The 24,402-nt window shown below is 49.8% G+C and overlaps 1 protein-coding gene across 4 annotated transcripts in view; it reads right to left on the bottom strand.

Annotated features, from left to right (window-relative positions):
- The window catches only part of LOC144612512 (NACHT, LRR and PYD domains-containing protein 3-like), a 286,610-nt gene that overhangs the window by 20,720 nt on the left and 241,488 nt on the right, over window positions 1-24,402 (bottom strand). For 3 of the 4 annotated variants that reach the window (XM_078432100.1, XM_078432098.1, XM_078432102.1), the window contains exon 2: window positions 4,256-4,348. In XM_078432100.1, coding sequence (XP_078288226.1) covers window positions 4,256-4,348 — 93 coding nt within the window. Of the gene's footprint in view, window positions 1-4,255; window positions 4,349-9,073; window positions 9,133-24,402 lie in introns of those variants that run through there. The other variant, XM_078432099.1, reaches the window with a different exon arrangement.

Here is a 24,402-nt window from a genome sequence, read left to right on the forward strand (position 1 = left end):
ACAGGCCCCAGAAATCTACCTATCTACATGCGGAAAAGGACATCCAACACCACCTCGACTTTAATACAACTACACTGAAGACTACAAGTCTTTCTCCATGGTAAATACAGAGGAGAAATTATAATTGAAGACCTTGTCCATCTCCTGCAGCTCTACATATAGATGACCACTGAGGATATCCTTTCACTCTCCATTTACCCTTTTCCTTTAATATACTTGTAAATGTTGGGGGAGTCCAGAACAACGGGGCCACAGTTTAAGAATAAGGGGTAGGCCATTTAGAACTGAGATGAGGAAAAACTTTTTCAGTCAGAGAGTTGTGAATCTGTGGAATTCTCTGCCTCAGAAGGCAGTGGAGGCCAATTCTCTGATTGCATTCAAGAGAGAGCTGGATAGAGCTCTTAAGGATAGCGGAGTCTGGGGAGAAGGCAGGAACGGGGTACTGATTGAGAATGATCAGCCATGATCACATCGAATGGTGGTGCTGGCTCGAAGGGCCGAATGGCCTCAATAGACAATAGACAATAGGTGCAGGAGTAGGCCATTCAGCCCTTCGAGCCTGTACGCACCGCCATTCAATGCGATCATGGCTGATCACTCTCAATCAGTACCCTGTTCCTGCCTTGTCCCCATACCCCCTCACTCCGCTATCCTTAAGAGCTCTATCCAGCTCACTCTTGAAAGCATCCAATGAACTGGCCTCCACTGCCTTCTGAGGCAGAGAATTCCACACCTTCACCACTCTCTGACTGAAAAAGGTCTTCCTCATCTCCGTTCTAAATGGCCTACCCCTTATTCTTAAACTGTGGCCCCTTGTTCTGGACTCCCCCAACATTGGGAACATGTTTCCTGCCTCTAATGTGTCCAATCCCCTAATTATCTTATATGTTTCAATAAGATCCCCCCTCATCCTTCTAAATTCCAGTGTATACAAGCCCAATCGCTCCAGCCTTTCAACATACGACAGTCCCGCCATTCCGGGAATTAACCAAGTGAACCTACGCTGCACGCCCTCAATAGCAAGAATATCCTTCCTCAAATTTGGAGACCAAAACTGCACACAGTACTCCAGGTGCGGTCTCACCAGGGCCCGGTACAACTGTAGAAGGACCTCTTTGCTCCTATACTCAACTCCTCTTGTTATGAAGGCCAACATTCCATTGGCTTTCTTCACTGCCTGCTGTACCTGCATGCTTCCTTTCATTGACTGATGCACTAGGACACCCAGATCTCGCCTCCTCCTGCACCTATTGTCTATTGCCTATTGTCTATAGTCTATTGTCTTCCAGTCACACAATCCCACTCTATTTATAGTTATCTACTGCATCCGCTGTTCCAGGTGTCAACTCTACATCGGCGAGACCAAGCACAGGCTCGGCGATCGTTTCTCTGAACAACTCCGCTCAGTCTGCCTTAAGCTATCTGATCTCCCGGTGGCTCAGCACTTCAACTCCCCCTCCCATTCCCAATCTGACCTTTCTGTCCAGGGTCTCCTCCATTGTTAGAGTGAGGCCCAGCGCAAATTGGAGGAACAGCACGTTATATTTCGCTTGGGTAATTTATACCTCAGCGCTATGTACATTGACTTCTCTAACTTCTGATAGCCCTTGCTTTCTCTCTCCATCCACTCCCCATTCCCAGTTCTCCCACTAGTCTTACTGTCTCCGACTACATTCTACCTTTGTTCCGCCCCCTCCCCTGACAACAGTCTGAAGAAGGGTGTCGACCCGAGTTCCTCCAGCATTTTGTGTCTACCTTTAAATCTATTTGGCTTCTCTTTAATTATAAGTACCACCATGTGCACCCTTTTTGCCCTCCTGATTTTGTTCTTAAGTACACTCCTCAACCTCTCACAATTCTCCCAGGAAAGCATTGATCCGAGCAGCCTATACCTAACCCATGTCCCCTTTTCCCTAACCAGAGCCTCAGTTTCTTCATCATCCTGATTACCTTACTTGTCCTTCACTAACAACATGCATATCTTGAAATCTCACGATCACAATTTAAATACTTCCCCTTGCAGACGTCCCTTCGCCCACATACAACTTACTCCAATGACTGTTCCTATCTCATATTGTCAAAGGCGGACTTCCACCAACAAATTTAGAATGACACATTGAAGCCCGGAACTGTTCTTTTACATAGGATTTCAACGTTATGTGAATTGTAGTAATTGGTCACAAAGTGCTCGTCCACTGACATCTCAGTTTGAACTGTCTGAATAAAACTTTAGATTATGCCCCCCGTTTAAACCCTCCTTTCCAGCACTTTCAAAACTGCCCACCAGGATATTAGTCTCCTTCCAGTTCAGGTCATCTCTATCCCTGAAAAGATCCAAATTGTCCAAATATCTGAATCTCCGATCCTTTCATAGAAACATAGAAAATAGGTGCAGGAGTAGGCCATTCGGCCCTTCGAGCCTGCACCGCCATTCAATATGATCATGGCTGATCATCCAGCTCAGTATCCCGTACCTGCCTTCTCTCCATACCCCCTGATCCCTTTAGCAAAAAGGGCCACATCTAACTCCCTCTTAAATATAGCCAATGAACTGGCCTCAACTACCTTCTGTGGCAGAGAATTCCACAGACTCACCACTCTCTGTGTGAAGAAATGTTTTCTCATCTCTCATCCTTGCACCAACTCCCCAGTCGTGCATTCATTTTAACTGGACGTGCATAAACGTCACATGTACCGAAGTACTGTGAAAAGCTTGGTTTTGCATGTAATCCAAACAGATCAAATAGACCACACACAGACACAATCAGTTAAAACTGAAGAACAGACAGAGCGAAGGTTAAGATACAGAGTACAGAATGTAGTTCGCAGCATTGTAGCACATCAGTCCCTTACACAAAGTCCAATGTCCTTGATGCGGTATGCGTAAATAGTTAAAAAAGTAAATTCAGAGAACAGGAATAAATCCCTGGCATCTGAAGAAGGGTCTCGACCCGAAAGGTCACCCATTCCTTCTATCCAGAGATGCTGCCTGACCCGCTGCTTTACTCCAGCATTTTGTGTTTAACCTAGCTTCTGCGAGGTTCGTTCACAAATTTGATAAGAGCGTAGAAGCCCTCGAATCAGGTGCTACGTTATGTCCAGATATCCAGTATAAAATTTGGATGATTGTTACTTTCGAGATAATCTGATAATTTTGTTCCAAGTATTAGCGATTTTAGCCTTTCTGCCAAAATTTACATTTCTACCCCCGCAACTGGATTTGAACCAGTATTTGTGTAGGCGGAGACATTACATTTCATATTTAATCATGATATGGGCAAGTTGACGCATGTTGGAGCAATAAATAAAACCAGGATATTCATCATGAATGACAGGGCCTATAGACCGCTGAGAAACACCCGTACAAATCCATAGATCCCTAAAGTCAGCAGTGCACACAAAGACAACATTTAGCATTCTTGTCATCTGCTGCAGCATCGAATACAACTGCAGAGAGGCCTTGTTACAAATTTACATGGAGTTGATTAAGCCTTAATTTGGAGGAGTGTGTGCAATTCTGATCTCCATACTGTGGGAAGGATGCCTTTGCACTGGAGAAGCTACAGAGGAGATCCATCAGGATATTGCTTGGAAATGAATATTTCAAATATCAACTGAGACTGGAGTGATTTAAGTGGTCTTCCTTGAAGCTGGGGCAGACAAGCAGTGATCTGATAGATTTTCAGAATACTACGAGAAGCAACGTTGATGGAAAAATAGTTTTCTCCATAGTAGAGGTGGTTAACACTAGGGGGTTAACACTAATGCGTGGACCATGAGGTTTACAGGATGATCTTTCAGGAAGAATCTTTCAGTAGTGATGACTGCAGCTAGGACACACTGCCTGAGGTGGTGGCTGGTACTCTGTCACAACATTGTAGGAGCATCTGGGAGTCCATTCGAAATGCAAATGAATCGCAGGTGATAGACTACTAGTGCTCAGTAATGGGATTAATGCAGAGAAATTGTCAGGTGGCAGATGGGTCAAAGGCTCATTTCTGCTCAGAATCTGATTCTGGACTCTGATATTATAACGTTTGCGGCTAATCAAATAATTTGTTTCTTTCTAAAAAGAGTGCTGATATATCAGACAATTCCTGCATCCGCCCACCTCTTAACGGTGATATCCCTGGAGATGTCAACTCTCTGTGTTCACCCCCATCCATAGTCCCACTCCCATGTGAACCTCATTTCTTGCAACAGGTGTCCACGCACTGTCAGGGCAACATATACATTTCACAGAAGCCTCACAAACCTTTTTGTTTTGTTGATGTAGAGGCCACTGAATCACCTCCACAGTCACCACTTTCAGCCATGATGTCGTCAGGCGTTCGCAAACTCTGTAGCTCTGAAATAAACAATATTAACAGAACCATCAGGTGACAATTAAATGTGAAGAAAGACATTGCCTTGTGAACCAACAAACAGCATTACAGTGCAGTGGAGGTGTGGAAAACACTCCATCCAAACAAGGTATACCCCTGCAAATTAACAAAACATAAAAGCAGGATTAGTCCGCCTAGCTATTCATGTCTGCCCTGACATCCAAAGATCCCTGATCTATCCAAGGCAGCAATTGGAGGAGCCAGCGCTGCCGTCGCAGCTGCGGCTTGCCTGCAGTCCGTCTGTCTTTTGTGTTTTTTGTTGTTTTTGTCTGAATTGTAGTTTAATATGATGTAGTGTTGTATGTTGTGGGTGGGGGTGGGGGTGGGGTGGGAGGGAACGGGAACTGTAACATTCTCTCTCCAGAACGGAGACGTGACCTTTGTTCTGTGTCGTGTCTCCGTTCCTGCTGCGGCCTGCCACCACCGGCCATTCACCTGGGAACACCTGGGGCTCTGGTTCGCAGAGCCCGCGGCCCGGACTCACCACCTGCGGCGCTGGCTGCCTGCGGATGCTGCGGGCGCGGCTGCGACTCGTCTCCGGAGGCTCCGGCGCGGGCCGCGTGGACGTCGGAAGCCCGCAGGCCCCTGGGTGGGGGCCGACATCGGGAGCTCCGGCAACGGCAGAGGCAGCGTGTTCGCCCGCCCCGAATCGCGGGGCTTGGGTCGGCCCGCCACGGACCTTTCACCGTCCGGCGCGGCCTGAAATAGGCCGTTGACCTTTCACCGCCCAGCGGGGGCTTCAATATCGGGAGCCCCGACCGCCCCGACGTGGCAACTCCAACAGCCTGACCGCGGGACAAGACGGCAGGGAAGAGAAAAAGACATTGTGGCCTTCCATCACAGTGAGGAGGGACTGGAGGAGACTCACTGTGATGGATGTTTCTTTTTGTTTGGTGTTAGTTGTGATTGTATGTGTTATTGCATTTTTATTGATTAATCTTATTGGTCTTATTGTTCAACTGCGGGTAATGTTTCATTTTACTACACATTTATGTGTATGTAACAAATAAACGACTATTGATTGACTATTGGAATTCATCATTTGTGCCAGATCCCTGAAGCTTTCAAACCCCTGATCACCGTATCACTATTCCAGACCAAACACGGTCAATCCCCAACATACACACCTCACCTGTTTGGAGGCTTCAACTCACAGAGAAAGAGGAAAAATACCCACTAATGGGGAATTACTGTCCACTCTGCTGGCCCTATTCTTACCACAAGGTGAGAAGGAACTTTTTCATCCAGAGATTTGTGAATTTGTGGAATTCTCTGCCAGAGGGCAGTAGAGGCCAAATCACTGGATGAATTTAAGAGAGAGTAAGATCGAGCTGAATCGGGTTACTGATTGTGGATGATCAGCCATGATCACAATGAATGGCGGTGTTGGCTTGAAGGGGCAAATGGCCTACTCCTGCACCTATTTTCTATGTTTCTAACCTTGCCATCCAGTACAAAGACTTCTACACCACCATGTTACCTATTGCCAAATCCCCACTGGCTGGAACGGGAAATAAAACATTTCATGGGCCAACTACAAACGTCCCAACTCTACTGGAAACTGTAGTCCCCACTGCTCCCATGGCACATTCCAGCACCATCCCTGGAGTGTCCATTCCAGAATAGAAGGATTATATCACATGCCTAGACCCTGCTCTGTCTCCATGATGTCAGGTATCTGTCTGCAATAACCACCACCAGTCCCACTTCACAAGAGAATCATCCGTCTTATCTCTACACGACGAAACCCGCCCAAAGGTTCACAGGACAGCGTTACTGGGAGGGAGCTGGAGACGTCAGGCACGATGAGGGTGAACTGGGTTCATGCCTACAGTGCCTTCAGGGTAGGTGGAGGCGCCCTGCGGAACACAAAGATGGTTAAGGACAGGGAGGTCTGTTCACAGGAACTGCACCAGCACATCAAGCTCGTGGGCAGACCGGATTTAGACTTTGAAAATGGCAATGCCTGCATGTGTAATATGTGCTAAAACAATTTCACTCTGCAGTTGCACATTGAATTACCGAACTGTTGACCAAACATCTGTTCCTCTCAGCACTCAGCTCTCCAATTGATTCATCCTCAACAAACAGAGATTATCCTTTGCTATCTGAAGAAGGGTCTCGACCCGAAACGTCACCCATTCCTTCTCTCCCGAGATGCTGCCTGACCTGCTGAGTTACTCCAGCATTTTGTGAATAAATCGATTTGTACCAGCATCTGCAGTTATTTTCTTATCCTTTGCTATCTTGCAGACATTCTCTATTATCATAGCTGAAAGATACAACTCTGCATTAAACGGCACTACGTCTGGTCCTGAACTATCCCAGCTGTGGACAGGTGATCTCTCCCTCCCTTTAAACAATCTCCAGCAATCTAAGTCAAACATATTTGGTTATCTTAACGTTGTGCGTGATCTGGCCAAGTACAAATGACTGCCATTTTTCCTACAATGTAATAAAGACAATGTGTATTTACATTATTGATTAAAATAGTGAATGCAGAAAACAGTGGAAGTGCAATGGTGGATGATCCATTATCAGAACTGGGACTGTAATCAAATGCTGCTCAAACTGCTGAGTGTTTCCAGCATGTTGGCATTTTCTCTTTTTCCTTCAGATCTTCTGGAATAGCGATTTTTTTAAACTTCCATGCCCAAAAAACTGGTTGCAAAAGTCACACGTTACCTTAGTGGTCAACAGATTTGTGTAATTTTCATACTTCCACTCACAAACCCAATAGTCCCAACTCATTTGAATAATGAAATGAGAACTGACAGGTACAAAATGCATTCCATGTTGCAAATCTGAAATCCTCACAGTATCCTTTGCTCTTACTCTCATTCTGCTGCACCTTGTCGAGGCAGTGAAGAAAGCCAATGGAATGTTGGCCTTCATAACAAGAGGAGTTGAGTATAGGAGCAAAGAGGTCCTTCTGCAGTTGTACCGGGCCCTAGTGAGACCGCACCTGGAGTACTGTGTGCAGTTTTGGTCTCCAAATTTGAGGAAGGATATTCTTGCTATTGAGCGAGTGCAGCGTAGGTTCACTAGATTAATTCCCGGAATGGCGGGACTGTCGTATGTTGAAAGGCTGGAGCAATTAGGCTTGTATACACTGTAATTTAGAAGGACGAGGGGGGATCTTATTTTTTTATTTAAAAAAAAATAATTATTTAAGTTTTAACAGAACTCATACATTTTACATTTCATAGTAAGCAATAATAACCACATTATAAATTCGATTATACACGTATTGTTCTGTATTATCTCCCCTCCCACACCCCCCCTTCCCCCCACCCCCCAGTTAAAAAGAAGGAAAAAGAAAAAGAAAAAGAAAGAGAGAAAGAAAGAAACCTGGAGTCCAGAAGGAGACACTTCTGGGTAATTTCTTATTAAATTCTTATTAAAGGTATCAAAACAATCCTGAATCTAAATATTTCCAATTCTTAATCCTATCTTTAAAATGAATGGGTTCCACACCTTCAAGAAGAAGTCGTATCCATTTCTCAGATTATACGTAGCTTTTTCTAATGGGATACAACTACGCATTTCTGCATACCATCTTTCAAATCTTATTTCATTTTGATCTTTCCAAGTGACCGCTACACATTTTTTTGCTACTGCTATTGCTATTTTGAGAAATCTTTCCTGATGTTTATCTAAAATTAGCTTTGGTAATATTCCTTTTGTATCTCCCAATAAAAACAACCTTGAATCCATTGGTATGATCTTATTCATCAATTGTTCCAAAAAATGTTTTAGGTCTTTCCAAAAAGGAGTTACCTTCTGACATGCCCATGTAGAGTGTAAAAAAGTGGGGATCTTATTGAAACATATAAGATAATTAGGGGATTGGACACATTAGAGGCAGGAAACATGTTCCCAATGTTGGGGGAGTCCAGAACAAGGGGCCACAGTTTAAGAATAAGGGGTCGGCCATTTAGAACGGAGATGAGGAAGAACTTTTTCAGTCAGAGAGTGGTGAAGGTGTGGAATTCTCTGCCTCAGAGGGCAGTGGAGGCCAGTTCGTTGGATGCTTTCAAGAGAGAGCTGGATAGAGCTCTTAAGGATAGCGGAGTGAGGGGGTATGGGGAGAAGGCAGGAACGGGGTACTGATTGATAGTGATCAGCCATGATCGCATTGAATGGCGGTGCGTACAGGCTCGAAGGGCCGAATGGCCTCCTCCTCCTGCACCTATTGTCTGTTGTCCTCGGATCACTCAGTCTCAGCTGATAACAATGTGCAACTCTCCTCACACAAAGGCTCAGAAAGGCCTTTACTCCGGCAACTGAGGAAGTGTTATCAGTAAAAATAACGGAACCCGGGAATAACAAGCTGATGGTTTCATTGTGAAACAGTGCCCTGAACATGCAGCCATTTTGTGAACCAAACTGTGCCATCTGCTTCCACAGCACCAGACCGCTCAGCGCCTTCAACACATCAACTGTTAGCTCCAACTTCACTCAACTCTGTGTGATTGTTGTGCAGCACCTGCACCAACACGTCCCATAACAACGTGCAGCTGGTGCTGGACATGACTTTCCTGCTTCAAACTCTCACCGGGACACATTTAGTCACAACAATCAATGCAAAGTCCTCACAACAACAAATCAAACTCAATGGGGAGATTTACCCGCAGTCTCTCCCCAAGATTAGACCCGTCCACTGGGGGCCGGCGGCAAATACTCACCGATGGGAAGCGGCTGTCCCCGCCCGCCCGGACAGCGGGGTCCCTCTCCCCGCCCTGGATCCACGGAGCCGCACTGCGCCTGCGAGTGGGACTGTCCGGGGGCGGGGCCCGCGGGGACACTCCCCCTCGACCTCCGCCATTGGCTGAGGCAGTTGGCGGACACCGCCGACAACCAATGGGAGCAGAGGGGCGGGCCCGGCCTGAGATGACGGTTGGAGGGTCAGGTGACCGGTGGCGGCGCGCGGGCGAGCGGGCGAGCGGCCGTTAAACCGTCTCCGCGCGAGGGGGCCGCGCCTGCGTGACGCGCACGCGCAGAGACGATCCGGGCGGTGACAGCGATTGACCGATTGCTGATTGACAGCGGCACCGCCCTGAATCTCCAGCGCGCTGACACCCGGCTCAGCATCACTCAGCCCCGCCCCGCATCGCGGCCCCGCCCCCAACCCCCCCCCCCCCCCCCCCCCTCCATCTCTCTCTCTCTCTCCCCCTCTCTCTGTCAGGTGTGTGGGGGCTGGGGGTCAGTTGTGCAGGTGGTCACGTGTGTGGGGGCGGGTGGGGGTAAGGTGTGTCGGGGGTCAGAGTGATGTATGTAGGGGTCACGGGTGTCTGGGGGTGGGGGTCATGTGTGTAGGGGGTCACGTTTGTGTGGGGGGCGGGGGTCAAGGGTCAGGTGTGTAGGGGGCCACGTTTGTGTGGGGGGCTCGGGGTCATGTGCATAGGAGGTCACGTGTGGGGCAGGTGGGGGTCAGGGGGTCCCTCACACGTGACCCCCTACACACATGACCCCCAGCCGCCACACACACCTGACCCCCAGCCCCCCACACATGACCCCCTGACTCCCAGCCTCCCACGCACCTGCCCCCCAAACACCTGACACCCAGCCCCACACGTGACCCCCTGACCCCCACACACCTGACCCCCACCCCCAGACACAGGGGACACCCTACACACATAATCCCCTAACCCCCCACACACCTGACCCCACACCCACCCTCACAAACCTGACCCCACATACGCCTGACCCCACGCCCCAGACACACGGGACACCCTACACACATAACCACTGACCCCCAACACATCTGGACCACCACCTGCCCCCACACACCTGACCCACAGCCCCTCCACACACACCTGACACCCGGAGGCCCACACACCTGACCCCCAGCCCCCACCCACCCGACCCGCAGCCCCCCACACATCAGCCCCCGCACACCTGACACTCTGCCCCCCAACAAATCTGACCCCCAGCCCCCACACACACCTGACCCCCGGACAGCCCACACACCTGATCATCAGCCCTCATACACCTAACCTCCAGCCCCCACCCACCCGACCCGCAGCCCCCCACACATCAGCCCCCGTACACCTGACCCCCAGCCCCCCAACATATCTGACCCCCAGCCCCCACACACACTTGACACCCATCCCCCCACACAGGTGATCCTCTGACTACCAGCCCCGCATGCACGTGACCACCTATACACATGAGCCCCTGACGCCCCACACACCTGACCCCCAACCCCCCACAAGCGTGACACCTTACACACATAACCCACTGACCGCCGACACACCTGAACCCCAACCGCCCCCACACTTGTGACCCCGTACACAAATGGACACCTGAGTCCCCACACACCTGGCCCCAGACCTCCTCCCCACACGTGACCCCCAGACCCCCCACACACCTGACCCCCACCAGCCTCCACACACGTGACCTCCGATACACATGCCCCTCTAAGCCCCCACACACCTGACCCCCAGACACACCTGACCACCAGCACCCAAACACACCTGACCCCTGACCTCCACAAAGGTGACCCCTTACACATATGTCCCTTGACCCCCAGCCTACCCAAACACCTGACCACCTACACAAATGATCGCCTGACCCCTCATACAACTGACCCCACCCCCCACAAACGTGACCCACTACACACCTGACCCCCATCCCCCCACCCCCACACATGAACTCCTACAAACATGATCCCCTGACCCCCCACACACCTGTCCCCACCCCATCACACACGTCACTTCCTACACACCTGACCCCCCAGTCCCCACACACACCTGACCCGCAGACCCCTACGCACCTGACCCCCCAGTCCCCACACACACCTGACCCCCAGGTACACCTGACCCCAGCCCCCACACACACCTGACCCCCAGACCCCTACACACCTGACCCCCCCAGCCCCCACACACCTGACCCCGAGCCCCCCCCATACACCTGATCCCCAGCCGCACCTACACACCTGACCCCCGGCCCCCGCATACACCTGACCCCCTGCCCCCAGGTACACCTGACCCCAGCCCCCACACACACCTGACCCCCAGCCCCCCCAAACACGTGACCCCCTACACACATGACCCCCTGATCCCCAGCACCCCCTCGCACTGACCCCCAGCCCCCCCACACACCTGACCCCCAGCACCCACATCCCCTGACCGCCAGCCCCCGCTGCGGCTCTCTGGCAGTCTGTTTGTCTTTTTTTTGTGTGTGTCGGTGTTGGGATGGTTTTTGTTTCTGTTTTTGGCTGTGTATGTGTGGGGGGGTGGGTGGGGTGGGGGAAACCTTTCTTTTATTGGGTCTCTTCCCCAGGGCGCAGCTCGGCCACGGGGTCTTCCATCGCCCGCGGGGCCTTCCAGCTCGGCCGCTGGACTTAACATCGCCGGCGCGGCTCGGCTGCGGGACGTTTCAATGTCCGGTGCGGCTCGGCCACGGGACTTAGCAGCGGCCGCGGTGCCTTCCATCGCCCGGCGCGGCTCGGCCGCTGGACTTAACATCGCCGACGCGGCTCGGCCGCGGGACTTTCAGTGCCCGGTGCGGCTCGGCCGCGGGGCCTTCCATCCCCTTGCGGGGGTGTGCGTGTCGGTTGCCTCGGTAGGGGTCGAGCTGCCTGTCCGTGGGCGCAGGGGGGAAGAGAGTGGAAGTTTTGTTGCCTCCATCACAGTGAGGGGGTGTTTGGAGTCACTGTGATGGATGTTGGTGTTGGGGTCGTGTGTCCTGTGTTCTTTTCTTTTTTGCTGTGTCTTGTGACTGCTGAAATTTCGTTCGGTATTTATACCGAATGACAATAAAGTTCTGTTATGTTATGTTATATGTTCCCCTGCCCCCCCACAGACATGAATCCCATCCCCCGACAAATGTGACCCCGTACACACCTGACCCCACCTTCTAGATACACCTGACCCTCTACACACATGACCCTCTGATACCCAGCCCCCCACACACACCTGACCTCCAGCCCCCCAAACACCTGACCCCCAGACCCCCCACACACGTGGCCCCTACCCACATGAACCCCAGCCCCCCCACACACCTGACCTTCAGCCCCCCCACACACATGACACCCTACACACATGACCCCCTGCCTCCCAAACACCTGAACCCAACCCCCCAACACATGACCCCCTAAACACACGATCCCCACACCTCCCCAAATCTGTCCCCCACCCCCCACACACTGGACCCCCTGCACACCTGCCCCCCTGACTCCCAGCCCCCCACATACCTGACCCCCAGCACCCACACCCCCTGACCTCCAGCACCCCCTCACACGTGACCCCCTACACACATGACCCACTGGGGATCACACATCTGATCACCAGCCCCCCACACAAGAGACCCCCCCCACACCTGACCACCCCATCACCCCACACAAACGTGACCCCCTACACACCTGACCCCCACCCCCAGACACACGTGACCCCCTACACACATGACCCCCGGCCCCCCACACACATGACCCCTGACACCCACACACCTGACCCCCACACACATGACTCTCTCCACACATGACATTCAGCCCCCACACACATGACTCCGACACCCACACATCTGACCCCCACCCGCCCCCACACACTGTACGGGGGGAGGGGAGAGGAGGGGAGCGCCTGGCGGGCGGGGACAGCCGCTTCCCATCGGTGAGTATTTGCCGCCGGCCCCCAGTGGACGGGTCTAATCTTGGGGAGAGACTGCGGGTAAATCTCCCCATTGAGTTTGATTTGTTGTTGTGAGGACTTTGCATTGATTGTTGTGACTAAATGTGTCCCGGTGAGAGTTTGAAGCAGGAAAGTCATGTCCAGCACCAGCTGCACGTTGTTATGGGACGTGTTGGTGCAGGTGCTGCACAACAATCATACAGAGTTGAGTGAAGTTGGAGCTAACAGTTGATGTGTTGAGGGCGCTGAGCGGTCTGGTGCTGTGGAAGCAGATGGCCCAGTTTGGTTCACAAAATGGCTGCATGTTCAGGGCACTGTTTCACAATGAAACCATCAGCTTGTTATTTCTGGGTTCAGTTATTTTTACTGATAACACTTCCTCAATTGTCAGAGTAAAGGCCTTTCTGAGCCTTCTGTGAGGAGAGTGTTCAACAGTTCAGTAGTTCAATGTGCAACTCCACAGTGAAATTGTTTTAGCACATATTACACATGCAGGCATTGCCATTTTCAAAGTCTAAATCCGGTCTGCCCGTGAGCTTGATGTGCTGGTGCAGTTCCTGTGAACAGACCTCCCTGTCCTTAACATCTTTGTGTCCCGCAGGGCGCCTCCATCTACCCTGAAGGCGCTACAGGCATGAACCCAGTTCACCCTCCTACTGGGCCACTCCTCGACCTGACGTCTCCAGCTCCCTCCCGGGAACGCCGTCCTGTGAACCTTTGGGCGGGTTTGGGCAGCGTCCTGTCGAGATGAGACGGATTATTCTCCTGTGAAGTGGGACTGGTGGTGGTTATTGCAGACAGATACCTGACATCATGGAGACCCTGCAGAGTCCAGGCCTGGGATATATTCCTATTCTGGAGTGGACACTCCAGGGATGTGGTGGAATGTGCCATGGGAGCAGTCGGGACTACAGTTTCCAGTAGAGTTGGGACATTTGCAGTTGGCCCATGAAATGGTTTATTTCCCGTTCCAGCCAGTGGGGGATTTGGCAGTGGGTAACATGGTGGTGTGGAAACCTTTGTCCTGGATGGCAGGGTTAGAAAAATAGAAACATAGAAAATAGGTTCAGGAGGAGGCCATTTGGACCTTCGAGCCAGCACCGCCATTCATTGTGATCATGGCTGATCATCCACAATCAATAAGCTGTGCCCAACTTCTCTCCATATCCCTTGATTCCACTAGCCCCCAGAGCTCTATCTAACTCTCTCTTAAATCCATCCAGCGATTTGTCCTTCACTGCCCTGTATGGCAGAGAATTCCACAAATTCACAAATCTCTGGATGAAAAAGTTCCTTCTCACCTTGTGGTAAGAATAGGGCCAGCAGAGTGGACAGTAATTCCCCATTAGTGGGTATTTTTCCTCTTTCTCTGTGAGTTGAAGCCTCCAAACAGGTGAGGTGTGTATGTTGGGGATTGACCGTGTTTGTTCTGGAATAGTGATACGGTGATCAGGGGGTTTGAAAGCTTCAGGGATCTGGCACAAATGATGAATTGCTGCCTTGGATAGATCAGACAAAGTCTTATGGATGTCAGGGACTAATCCTACTTTTATGTTTTGTTAATTTGCAGGGGTATACCTTGTTAGGATGGGGTGTTTTCCACACCTCCGCTGCACTGTAATGCTGTTTGTTAGTTCACAAGGCAATGTCTTTCTTCACATTCAATTGTCACTTGTTGTTCTGTTAATATTGTTTATTTAGATTTAGATTTTAGAGATACAGCGCAGAAACAGGCCCTTCGGGCCACCGGGTCCGCGCGGCCCAGCGATCCTCGCACACTAACACTATCCTACGCCCACTAGGGACAATTCTTACAGGTCACAGGGAGAACGTACAAACTCCGTACAGACGGCACCCATACTCAGGATCGAACCTGAGTCTCCGGCGCTGCATTCGCTGTAAGGCAGCAACTCTACCACTGCGCTACCGAGCTACCGAGTTTGGGAACGCCTGACGACATCATGGCTGAAGGTGGTGACTGTGGAGATGATTCAGTGGCATCATCAAAACAAAAAGGTTTGTGAGCCTTCTGTGAAATGTATATGTTGCCCTGACAGTGCATGTACACCTGATGCAAGAAATGAGGTTCTCACGGAAGTGGGACTAGGGATGGGGGTGATCACAGGGAGCTGACATCTCCAGGGACAGCACCGTCACAGGTGGGTGGATGCAGGAATTGTCTGATATATCAGCACTCTTTTTGGAAACAAATTATTTGATTAGCCGCAAATGTTATAATATCAGAGTCCAGAATCAGATTCTGAGCAGAAATGAGCCTTTTAAACTATTTACGCATACCGCATCATGGACATTGGACTTTGTGTAAGGGACTGATGCACTACAATGCTGCAAACTACATTCTGCACTCTGTATCTTAACCTTTGCTCCGTCTGTTCTTGAGTTTCAACTGATTGTATCTGTGTGTGGTATATCTGATCCTTTTGGACTACATGCAAAACCAAGCGTTTCACAGTACTTCGGTACGTGACATTCATTCACGTCCAGTTAAAATGAATGCACGACTGAGGAGTTGGTGCAAGGGTCGGATAGTCAGATATTTGAACTATTTGCATCTTTTTGGGGAGAGAGGTGACCTGTAGACGAGGAACCTGAACTGGAAGGAGACTAACATCCATCCGTGTGGCCAGTTTTGAAAGTTCTGCAAAGGAGGGTTTAAACTGATTGGCTGGGAGATGCAATCCAATTCTCATAGCAACCTCTCTGTCCTGGGCCACACTCTACCTGGAGTAACACCACCTCGACTTCTGCTTGGGTACCTTACAATCCAATGGTATGAAAATTGAATACTCAGATGCATAGAAACACCAAGTGCTTTGCTGAACACGTGCTCGATCTACCAAGGTCAACTAGATCAACAAGTTGTTAACTATATAACAGGTATAACAGGTATAACAGAGCTTTATTTGTCGTTCGGTACCGAAGTACCGAACGAAACTACATAGCAGTCATAGAAAAAAAAAGAACACAAGACACATGACCCCAACACAAACGTCCATCACAGTGACTCCAAACACCCCCTCACTGTGATGGAGGCAACAAAACTTCCACTCTCTTCCCCACGCCCACGGACAGACAGCTCGTCCCCGACCGACCCGCACAGTCCCCGCACCGGGCGCTGAAACGTCCCGCGGCCGAACCGGGCGATGAAAGGCCCACGACCAAGCCTTGCGCAGCTAAGTCCCGTGGTCGAGCCGCACCGGGCGATGTCAAGTCCGCAGTCGAGCCGCACCAGCGATGTTAAGCCCCGCAGTCGAGCTGCACCGGGCGATGTTAAGCCCCGCAGCCGAGCTGCACCGGGCACTGTTAAGTCCAGCGGCCAAGCCGCACCGGGATGTAAAGTCCAGCGGCCAAGCCGCACCGGGATGTAAAGTCCAGCGGCCAAGCCGCACCGGGTGATGTAAAGTCCAGCGGCCAAGCCGCACCGGGATGTAAAGTCCAGCGGCCGAGCCGCACCGGGCGATGTTAGGCCCCGCAGCCGAGCCGCACCCCGCGCTGTGAGGAAGAGAAAAGTCCCACCCACCCACACCACCACCCCCTCCCACACATACACAACCAAAAAAATATATATAAAAACCATCCACCTGCATTCCTTCCTGTAGCTTCACAATTCTCAACTCTTCAATCCCTTTGTCTCAGATGTTCAATCTTTTCATCTCTGGCGTTTGTCCAATCATCAGCCTATCGAAGCCTATCCTCGCCTGTATCTACCTTATCCACCTTACTTGCCAGGCTTTCACCTGTCCCACCCCTCGTCCACATTTCACCTCCCTCCCCGCCACCATAATCTGTCTGAAGAAGGATCCAGACTTGAAACATCACCTATCCATATTCTCCACAGATGTTCTTTCAGCTGCCGCGTGACTCCAGCATATTGTGTCTTATTCCGAGCCAGCGCTGCCGTCGCAGCTGCGGCTTGCCTGCAGTCCGTCTGTCTTTTGTATTTTTTGTTGTTTTTGTATGAATTGTGGTTTTAATATGGTGTAGTGTTTGTATGTTATGTTTGGGGGTTTTGGGGGGGGGGGGGGGAGGGAACGGGAACTGTATAATTCTCTCTCCCGAACGGAGACGCGACCTTTGTTCTGTGTCGTGTCTCCGTTCCCGTTGCGGCCACCACCGGCCATGCACCTGGGACCGGCGGGCTCCACCTACCACCGGCCATGCACCTGGGACTACCTGGGGCTCTGGTTCGCAGAGCCCGCAGTCCGGACTCACCACCTGCGGCGCTGGCTGCCTGCGGATGCTGCGGGAGCGGCTGCGACTCGTCTCCGGAGGCTCCGGCGCGGGCCGCGTGGATGTCGGAAGCCCGCAGGCCCCTGGATGGGGGCCGACATCGGGAGCTCCGGCAGCGGCAGCGGCAGCGTGTTCGCCCGCCCCGAATCGCGGGGCTTGGGTCGGCCCGCCGCGGACCTTTCACCGTCCGGCGCGGCCTGAAATAGGCCGTTGACCTTTCACCGCCCAGCGGCGGCTTCAATATCGGGAGCCCCGACCGCCCCGACGTGGCAAATCCAACAGCCTGACCGCGGGACAAGACGGCAGGGAAGAGAAAAAGACATTTTTGGCCTTCCATCACAGTGAGGAGGGACTGGAGGAGACTCACTGTGATGGATGTTTCTTTTTGTTTGGTGTTAGTTGTGATTGTATGTGTTATTGCATTTTTATTGATTAATCTTATTGGTCTTATTGTTTAACTGCGGGTAATGTTTCATTTTACTACACATTTATGTGTATGTAACAAATAAACGACTATTGACTATTGACTATTGATTGATAACCTGTTTTGATCAGTTCTATTTGCTGGGCCTGGACTAGTCAGGATGACTGTTTTAGCGGGAGCCAAGGGCACTGATTCAGATGGTGTTTAATTTCTCCCTTTGAATACACAGATCTAACGCCTACATTCTCTGAGCTCCTGTCACAGTGGAACCAGTATCAATTGTTCCAGCTGACAATATTCTATCGGGAGAGACTGCAACAGGCGATTGAAGAATGGGTTGAAAGTCTCGGCTCTGTGATGAAATGGGAGGGATATTTCAGTGAACAAAAACACGGGGTAAGTGAAAGGAACACTGTGATGTCTGTTTCCTGTCACAGCAATGATGACATTGGGGGGGAAAGTGATCAAGGTCAGTCTCACTCACCTTACACTTCCTGGGCTGAACAATGTAATGGAGACATTGATCTCTGATCAGACTGCATCCTGTAGACCTGGTAGCAGGAATAAAACCTGGGAGCTGGGAATGCTGAGAATGTTCCATTCTGATCCAGCTGGTCTTCCCACACACGCATCACTTAGCACAGAGGTCAGGAAACAGCAAACGTGTGAACCAGAATCGTTACCGAGAATCCATTCCAAGTCTCATCAGTCTCATTGGTCATATTTAGTTCAGTTCAATAAACCACAGAGGACATTAGGACAAGGAACTTCAGATGCTGGTTTACAACAAAAAAATCATGCTGTCTGACCTGCTGAATTCCTCTTAAAACATTAAACTCTTTGCTTATCATTCAATTGACCAATAAAAGAAACAAAACAACATTCGCTAAAAATCAACAACAAAACATAAAAATGATGGAAATGTTCAGCATGTTGGTTATGTAAGCAATTGTGGGAATTTATGTCGAGACTGCACCTCATATTTCTCTTGGGGGCTTAAGCCCCATCGGTATAAACATTTACTTTTCCAGCTTCAAGTAACCCTCGCTTTCCCTCTGCAGGAATTGTGCATTAGATGGATGTCTTTGATCGGGTGAAACTGGGGTTAGCATCGAGATACAGAAATTAACTGACCGATGAGTGAATGCGGGGTCAGAGAGGATAACAATGTGGATGAAAGAACATAATCGTTTCAAAATGCAGGGCAAGCAGAAGTGTAGGTTTGACTGGACACTTAGATTTAGATTTAGACTTAGAATTAGGCATTTAGATGGATAAGGGCTGATTTGGGATGGTCAGCATGGTTTTGTATGTGGGAGATGATCGTGTCTCTCAAAGAAGAACTGACCAAAAAGGTCGATGGGGGCAGAACTGTATATGTTGTAAAAATGGACTTCTGCAAAAATTTCGACAAGGTTCTGCACAGTAGGCTGCTCTGGAAGATTAGACCATATGGGATTCAAGGACAGATAGCTGAATGGATAGGAAATTGGGTCCATGGAAAGAAGCAGAGGGAGATGCTGTAAGGTTGCTTCTCATACTGGATGTCCGTGACTAGTGGTGCACTTCAGGGTTCAATGCTGGGCCCGTTATTGTTTGTCATCTACATCAATGATTTGGATCAGACCATGCACGGCAAGATTAGCAAGTTTGCAGGTTATACAAAAGTGAGCGGTTTTGCAGTTAGTGAAGTTGTTTGTGGAACATTGCAGCAGGACAGTGCACCAGGTGGGCTGAGGAATGGTTGATGGAATTTAATACAGAGAAATGTGAGGTGTGGCATTTTGAGAAGTCTAACATGGGCAGGGCCCACAACACAGTAGAGCGCTGGGAGTGTTGTAGAGCAGAGGGATTTAGAAGAGGGGGTGTGTGCTTCCCTGAAGGTGGAGTCACAGGTGGTCAAAAAGGATTTTGGCAAATTGGCCTTCATTCGAGGGAGTATTGAGAATAGAAGTTGGGAGGTCATGTTGTAGTTGCATAAGATGTTGTGAGGCCGCATTTAGTCTATTGTGTTCAGTTCTGGGCACTATGATAGCGGAAGGATGTTGTCAAACTGGAAAGTGCACAGAGAAGATTTATGAGGATGTTGCAGGGCTAGAGAGTCTGAGCTATAGGGAGAGGTTGAGTATGCTGGGGCTCTGTTCCTTGGGAGATACATCTATGAGTAGGAAATCATAAGAGGAATAGATGTTGTAGATGCATAGATTCTCTTGCCCAGAGGCGGTGATTCGACATCCAGAGGACATTGGTTTAAGGTGAAGAAGAAAAGATTTAATAGGAGTGATAACTTTTCCTCTGCAGGAATTGTGCATTATATGGATGTGTTTGATCGGGTAAAACTGGGATTTGCATAGAGATACAGAAATTTTACTGACCGATGAGTGAATGTGGGGTCAGAGAGGATAAGAATGATACATTTTTCACACAATGGGTTGTGGATGTATGGACCGAGGTGCCAGAGGAGATAGTTGAGGCTGGAATTATCCAAACGATTAATAAACAGTTAGACATCTACATGGATAGGACAGGATTGGAGGGATAGGGACCAAACACAGGCAGGTAGGACGAGTGTAGCTGGGACATGTTGGCCGGTGTGGTCAGAGTGGATGGTAGGGCCTGTCTACAAGCTGTTTCACTCTCTGACTAATATCACTGGCCTGTTCTTGTGCTGTACACTTCCATGTTCACAGGAAATTGCCAGGTGTGTGGCACGTTTCAGTTTGTGAGGACTCTGCCAGGTGTAGATGGGAGTTCACCGTTTGTTATGCCTGCCACTGTGCTCAAAACTACCGGAATATCCCACCACTGAAAAGCTAAATATCTCCCCATTCGCATTGTCGCAGTCACATCCCAATATATCCATTGTGTAGCAAGAAAAACTGCAGATGCTAGTTAAAATCGAAGGTACACACAAAATGCTGGAGTAACTCAGCGGGTCAGGGAGCATCTCGGGAGAGAAGGAATGGGTGGCATTTCGGGTCAGGACCCTTCTTCAGACTTATGTCAGGGGAGGGACAAAGATATAATTAACTGGCAGACAGTAAGACTATTGGGAGAACTGGGAAGGGGGAGGGAATAGAGAGTGAAAGCAGGGACTATCTGAAGTTAGAGAAGTCAATGTTCATACCGCTGGAGTGTAAACCACCCAAGTGAAATATGAGGTGTTGTTCCTCCAATTTGCGCTGGGCATAAATCTGACAATGGAGGAAGCCCAGGACAGAAAGGTCATATGGGAGTGAGAGGGGGAGTTCAAATGCCGAGCCACCGGGAGATCAGGTAGATTAAGACGGACTGAGCATAGGTGTTCAACGAAACGATCATCGAGACTGTGCTTGGTCTCGCCGAAGTAGAGAAGTTCACACCTGGAATAGCGGATACAGTAGATGAGGTTGGAGGAGGTGCAGGTGAACCTCTGCCTCACCTGGAAAGACTGTTTGGGTCCTTGGATCAAGTCGAGGGGGACGTAAAGGGACAGGTGTTGCATCTCCTGCGGTTACAGGGGAAAGTACCTGGGGAGGGGGTGGTTTAGGTAGGAAGGGATGAGTGGACCAGGGAGTTCCGGAGGGAACGGTCTCTGCGGAAAGCAGAAAGGGGAGGAGATGGGAAGATATGCCCAGTAGTGGGATCCCTTTGGGGGTGGCGAAAATGTTGGAGGATAATATGTTGTACATGACAGCTGATGGGGTGGAAGGTGAGGACAAGGGGGACTCTGTCCTTGTTACGAATAGGGGGAGGGGGAGCCAGAGTGGAGCTGCAGGATATTGAGGAGACCCTCGTGAGAGCCTCATCTATAATGTAAGAGGGGAAGCCCCGTTTCCTGAAGAATGAGGACATCTCCGATGCTGTTGTATGGAACACCTCATCCTGGGCGCAGATGCGGCGTAGACGGAGGAATTGGGAGGAGGGAATATAGTCTTTACAGGAAACAGGGTGGGTAGAAGTGTAGTCAAGATAACTATGGGAGTCAGTTTGTAGTTTGTAATATATCATCATATCATATATCATATATATACAGCCGGAAACAGGCCTTTTCGGCCCTCCAAGTCCGTGCCGCCCAGTGATCCCCGTACATTAACACTATCCTACACCCACTAGGGACCATTTAAAAAAAAACATTTACCCAGCCAATTAACCTACATACCTGTATGTCTTTGGAGTGTGGGAGGAAACCGAAGATCTCGGAGAAAACCCACGCAGGTCACGGGGAGAACGTACAAACTCCTTACAGTGCAGCACCCGTAGTCAGGATCGAACCTGAGTCGACGGCGCTGCATTCGCTGTAAAGCAGCAACTCTACCGCTGTCAGTCAATAGTCCGTCTCTTGTGTTGGAGACGGTGAGATCCAGAAACCGGTCGGGAGATGTTGGAGATGGTCCAAGTAAATTTGAGAGCAGGATGGAAATTAGTGGTGAAGTTGATGAAGTCAGCATGGGTACAGAAGGTAGCACCAATGCAGTCGTCAATGTAGCGGAGTTAGAGTTCGGTGATATGGCCAATGTATCCCTGGAACAGGGATTGTTTGATGTACCCTACAAAGAGGCAGGCAAAGCGTGGGTCCATATATATCCATTGTTGTTCTTCACAGAATGTCGCTGAGCTCGTGATAAAGAGAAACTGGGGAGACAGTTCCACGCTCTTCCTCAGTCTGGTGATGGAGAAAGGCTCCCGGGCCCGGCGACTGATGTGGGAATCCTTTGTGAAAATGCACAATGATTTACCAAAGCTGGACAAAATACTGAAAGAAATCCAGAAGCTCGGTACGTTAAATCAACACACTGAACTGAATATCACATTGAAACATTGGAGTTGACAATGTTATTCGTCTGGTTTCATGAATGCTCGTTGATTTGAACAGGTCCTGATCCACAAGAATACATGAACATCACCAGAGGTTTATCTGAATTATCCTCTCATATGGAAGGTGAGTGTTGAAATATACTGTTCAAACCAATGTCTTGTCAGAATTGATGTAATACTGAAATTGTTTGTTCAGAGTTTTGTAGAAACGGATATCAAAAGATTAAAGGTAAAGGAATTATTGGGACTGACACTGAAATTCACTATGGATTGCTTCTTTGTCAGTAGATCCAGGTTTAATTTAGCTTATTTTAGTTTATTGTCACGTGTACTGTGGCACAGTGAAAACCTTTTGTTGCGTGTTGCATATTGAGCAGAAAGACAATACATGATTACAATCGAGCTATTTGCAGTATGTAGATACATGACAAGGAGTGACGTTTAGAGCAACGTAAAGCCAGCAAAGTCCGATCTAGGACAGTCCGAGCGTAACCAAAGAGGAAGATAGTAGTTCCCAAATCACGCGATCTCTGACATGCACTGGAACTATTACACTGCATTATTTCAATTCCTCCAGGCATTAATTGTACAAGGCTTTTGCAATGCATCAGGTTGTGGAAGAGATCTGTGAAATCCTGTGCACACCCAGGTGAGAATGTGTGCATAGTGAAGCCTCACATACTCCTGGCAACATCCTGACACACTGTGTAACCCCACACACTGCTGGCTGGGTCCTGACACACTGTGTAACCCCACACACTGCTGGCAACGTCCTGACACCCTGTGTAACCCCACACACTCCTAGATGGGTCCTGACACCATGTGTAACCCCACACACTCCTAGATGGGTCCGGACACCCTGTGTAACCCCACACACTGCTGGCAACGTCCTGACACCCTGTGTAACCCCACACACTCCTAGATGGGTTCTGACACCCTGTGTAACCCCACACACTGCTGGCAACGTCCTAACACCCTGTGTAACCTCACACACTGCTGGCTGGGTCCTGACACCCTGTGTAACCCCACACACTCCTAGATGGGTCCTGACACCATGTGTAACCCCACACACTCCTAGATGGGTCCTGACACGCTGTGTAACCCCACACACTGCTGGCAACGTCCTGACACCATGCGTAGCTCCACACACTCCTAGATGGGTCCTGACACGCTGTGTAACTCCACACACTCCTAGATGGGTCCTGACACGCTGTGTAACTCCACACACTCCTAGATGGGTCCTGACACGCTGTGTAACCCCACACACTGCTTGCAACGTCCTGACGCACTGTAACCCCACACAATGCTGGCAGTGTCCTTACATACTGAAAATATAGATTCTAAGAATATTTCTGAAAGTCCACTATATCTTTCATCTTGAACCACGAGATTCCCAACACTTGAATGAATCTCATTTACTTCCCAGTCCCCTGCTCCTCCTGTACAGGGCAAGAACAGTGTTTGCCTGGTCTTCACTGTCAATCGCACGATCCTCCTTTCTCAATTGATATTTTTTCACTTTTTTTTGACAATCAAGAATCCACGGCTAGACACAAAATCCCTACCTCCACTTCAACATGTCAAATGCATTGCTTCCTTCATGACTCCCTGGACTGCTCTTTCATGTCCAGCAGCCATTCCATTTCTTACATGACTTTCCCATGTTCACCTGTCCTTTGCCCATTTTGCTTCCAAACATGAATGGGGCCAAAATGTTTTTCTATTTGAAGCTACAATACTTGCAGTTTTCAACGATGACTAGCAACAATTGACTGTCACTTCTGGTCATCCCAGTCCCACTCTGTCCCCTATGTGTAATGCCCCGTCATATCTGTTAGTCTTGTGTCATGTTCTGTGTTTAGATTCTCATTTCAGGTCCCTTGACTTCCTGCCATTGTAATTGTCAGCCCCGCCT

The sequence above is a fragment of the Rhinoraja longicauda genome, unplaced genomic scaffold (genome assembly GCF_053455715.1).
Source record: "Rhinoraja longicauda isolate Sanriku21f unplaced genomic scaffold, sRhiLon1.1 Scf000053, whole genome shotgun sequence".
Classification (NCBI taxonomy): Eukaryota; Metazoa; Chordata; class Chondrichthyes; order Rajiformes; family Arhynchobatidae; genus Rhinoraja; species Rhinoraja longicauda.